Genomic DNA, 2214 nt, shown 5'->3' with positions numbered 1-2214 from the left:
TACACACACACACATTTACTGTACATATACTGATGCACAGTTTCTCCCTCGTTCTCTCCCTCTGGCACTCTCACTGGTAAGCTTGGTTGGGAGATCATTGTCTGAGCCCCCTGATCGACTGTCTCTCTGGGATCACATTTCAGACCATTAACACCATTAAAAACCCACTAAAGCCACTAAAACCTCAAAGAACCATCAACCATTTAACCATTAAGAGTCACAGGGAAAAAAAACAACTTGTCAACAGTCAGAGCACACAAGTACAGTTTGTTTCCAGCTTCCATTTTGTTTTAAAATATATTTTAATATGTATAATATTGTAGTATAAGTTGTTATTTTTTTACTAAAATGTTTGTTTTAATTTTTTATATATATTTATATATTTGTTTTGCTATTATTTAGGGCTGAAAGAATTACTCAATTAGTAGATTGACAGAAAATTTATCAATGAAAAGACGCCAAACATTGTCTAGTTCCAGCTTCTCAAAATAAAGGATTTGCTGCTTTTTGCTTTTTTGTAAACTGGATATCCTTGAATTTTTGACTATTGGTGAGACAAAACAAAAAAATGACACCTTGGGTTCTTGGGGATTTGTGATGGGCATTAGTCACATTTTATAGAATTTTTTAAAGCTGTAGTATGCAGTTTATTTCAGAAGCATTTTTGTTATATTCGTTGAAATTCTATAATAATCAATAAATCAAATGCCACGACACAGAAATGAAAAGAATCTGGGACCTGTGGCTGTCGCAGGACTGTTGTAAGCACGGCCAATCATTTCATTAAATGCTGGGCTGGCCTACCTGTCTGTCCACCCCCGCGCACTCTGCCTGTGCACATTAATGAAAAAGTGTTTTGTGGGAGTGGCTTTGGAAGGAGGCCTGAAGGGAAGAGAGAGAGATTTATAAATCTAGCTGTCTTTTGCTAGTTCTCCAACATTGTCATCTTAAATAATCAATTAATTACTTAATTAAAAATATTGCTACTACTGCGGTATTTTTTATGATTTCATTAGACTTTGTGGTCATGCTTTATAAATATACTGTAATATAATGGCAGATTGATTTATGTTTTTTAGTTTACTTTCTTCTTTTTTTTCCCTAAACACATTATAAAGATAATATCTATCCAAATAAACTAGCATATTGATGATCCATTTTGCATGAATGGCACAGTCTGTTTGGTTTGTGTTTTTTGTGCAGGAATAGGCTTCTCAACAACACATTTTCAAGGCCCATGAAACAACCATTCAGTTTCCCTTTCAAATGTATTTTCTTGGGTGTTTTACTCTGAAATCCGAACGCTCTTTAGTGGCCTCCCATGACTCTGAGTTCAGCTAACATGACAGTTATATGCCACACAGTATATGTAAATGAAGATATGTATTTGTTTTTAAGAAGTGCTATACAAATGTGTATCATTTCTTACATAGTTTCTCAAAATAATGAATGCAGAAATACATTCTATAATGTAAAATATCCACAGGCATCAATGGTGCAATGATGCAGAGTTTTCCCTGTGACACGATTATCTACACCATTAACTTCCAGAGAAATGTCTGTCATCCGCAACACCTGTGTTAACGACACCTTATTTTGTTATCCAGCAGCAGCCCCACTACCTATGTGATGGAGGAGGACGAGCCGTCCTTTCTGGAGGCGATAGACTACAGCGCAGAGAGCAACGATGAGGACGGCGAGCCAGAAAATGAGCACACCGGCGAAGTTCACGAGATTCCCGATCACCTCGATCAGCTGTCAGACTCTGAGACAAATCACCGGGACTAACACTGAGGTGTTCACCTCCTCTGTACCTAGCAGTTAGAGCTTATAACCAGCCAGCGCTTGGGTTGTTAGCTGATGTAAAATGAAAGATTTCGCTGGTAAAATAGTCCGAACCCACACTTCTCACTTTGACTGGTGAATAAATAGCTTAGATTTACACCTGATCCTATTATATAGATAGTTATGATGGTACGTAGGCTAAGTTGGCACTGCTCAGGTGCTCTTTTCCCAACTGTGTTGCTCCAGAAGGTGCGTACTTCTCCTGCCTTTCATGTCAGACAGCCTGATTAAAGCCCTCACTAAGCATCAAGATTTCAGTGAATGTTCTCACCTTTCACCGACATACTATAACCTTCATGAACTGTAACCCCTGACCTCAGACACCATATAGCCTGAGATTCACATATTGCTAGCCAGAGCAGCAAACAG

General features: G+C 38.1%; 1 protein-coding gene across 2 annotated transcripts in view; it reads left to right on the top strand.

Moving 5' to 3' along the window:
• agtpbp1 (ATP/GTP binding carboxypeptidase 1) overlaps positions 1-2206 on the top strand; it is a 34318-nt gene extending 32112 nt beyond the window's left edge. The window contains exon 26 of one of the 2 annotated variants that reach the window (XM_046034108.1): positions 1611-2206. In XM_046034108.1, the coding sequence (XP_045890064.1) occupies positions 1611-1788 (178 nt within the window). In that variant the 3' untranslated portion in view covers positions 1789-2206. Of the gene's footprint in view, positions 1-1607 lie in introns of both variants that reach the window. The other variant, XM_046034106.1, reaches the window with a different exon arrangement.
• Positions 2207-2214: the final 8 nt, after the last annotated feature.

The sequence above is a fragment of the Micropterus dolomieu genome, linkage group LG21 (genome assembly GCF_021292245.1).
Source record: "Micropterus dolomieu isolate WLL.071019.BEF.003 ecotype Adirondacks linkage group LG21, ASM2129224v1, whole genome shotgun sequence".
Taxonomy (NCBI): domain Eukaryota; kingdom Metazoa; phylum Chordata; class Actinopteri; order Centrarchiformes; family Centrarchidae; genus Micropterus; species Micropterus dolomieu.
This window is presented reverse-complemented; position numbering and strand designations above follow the sequence as displayed.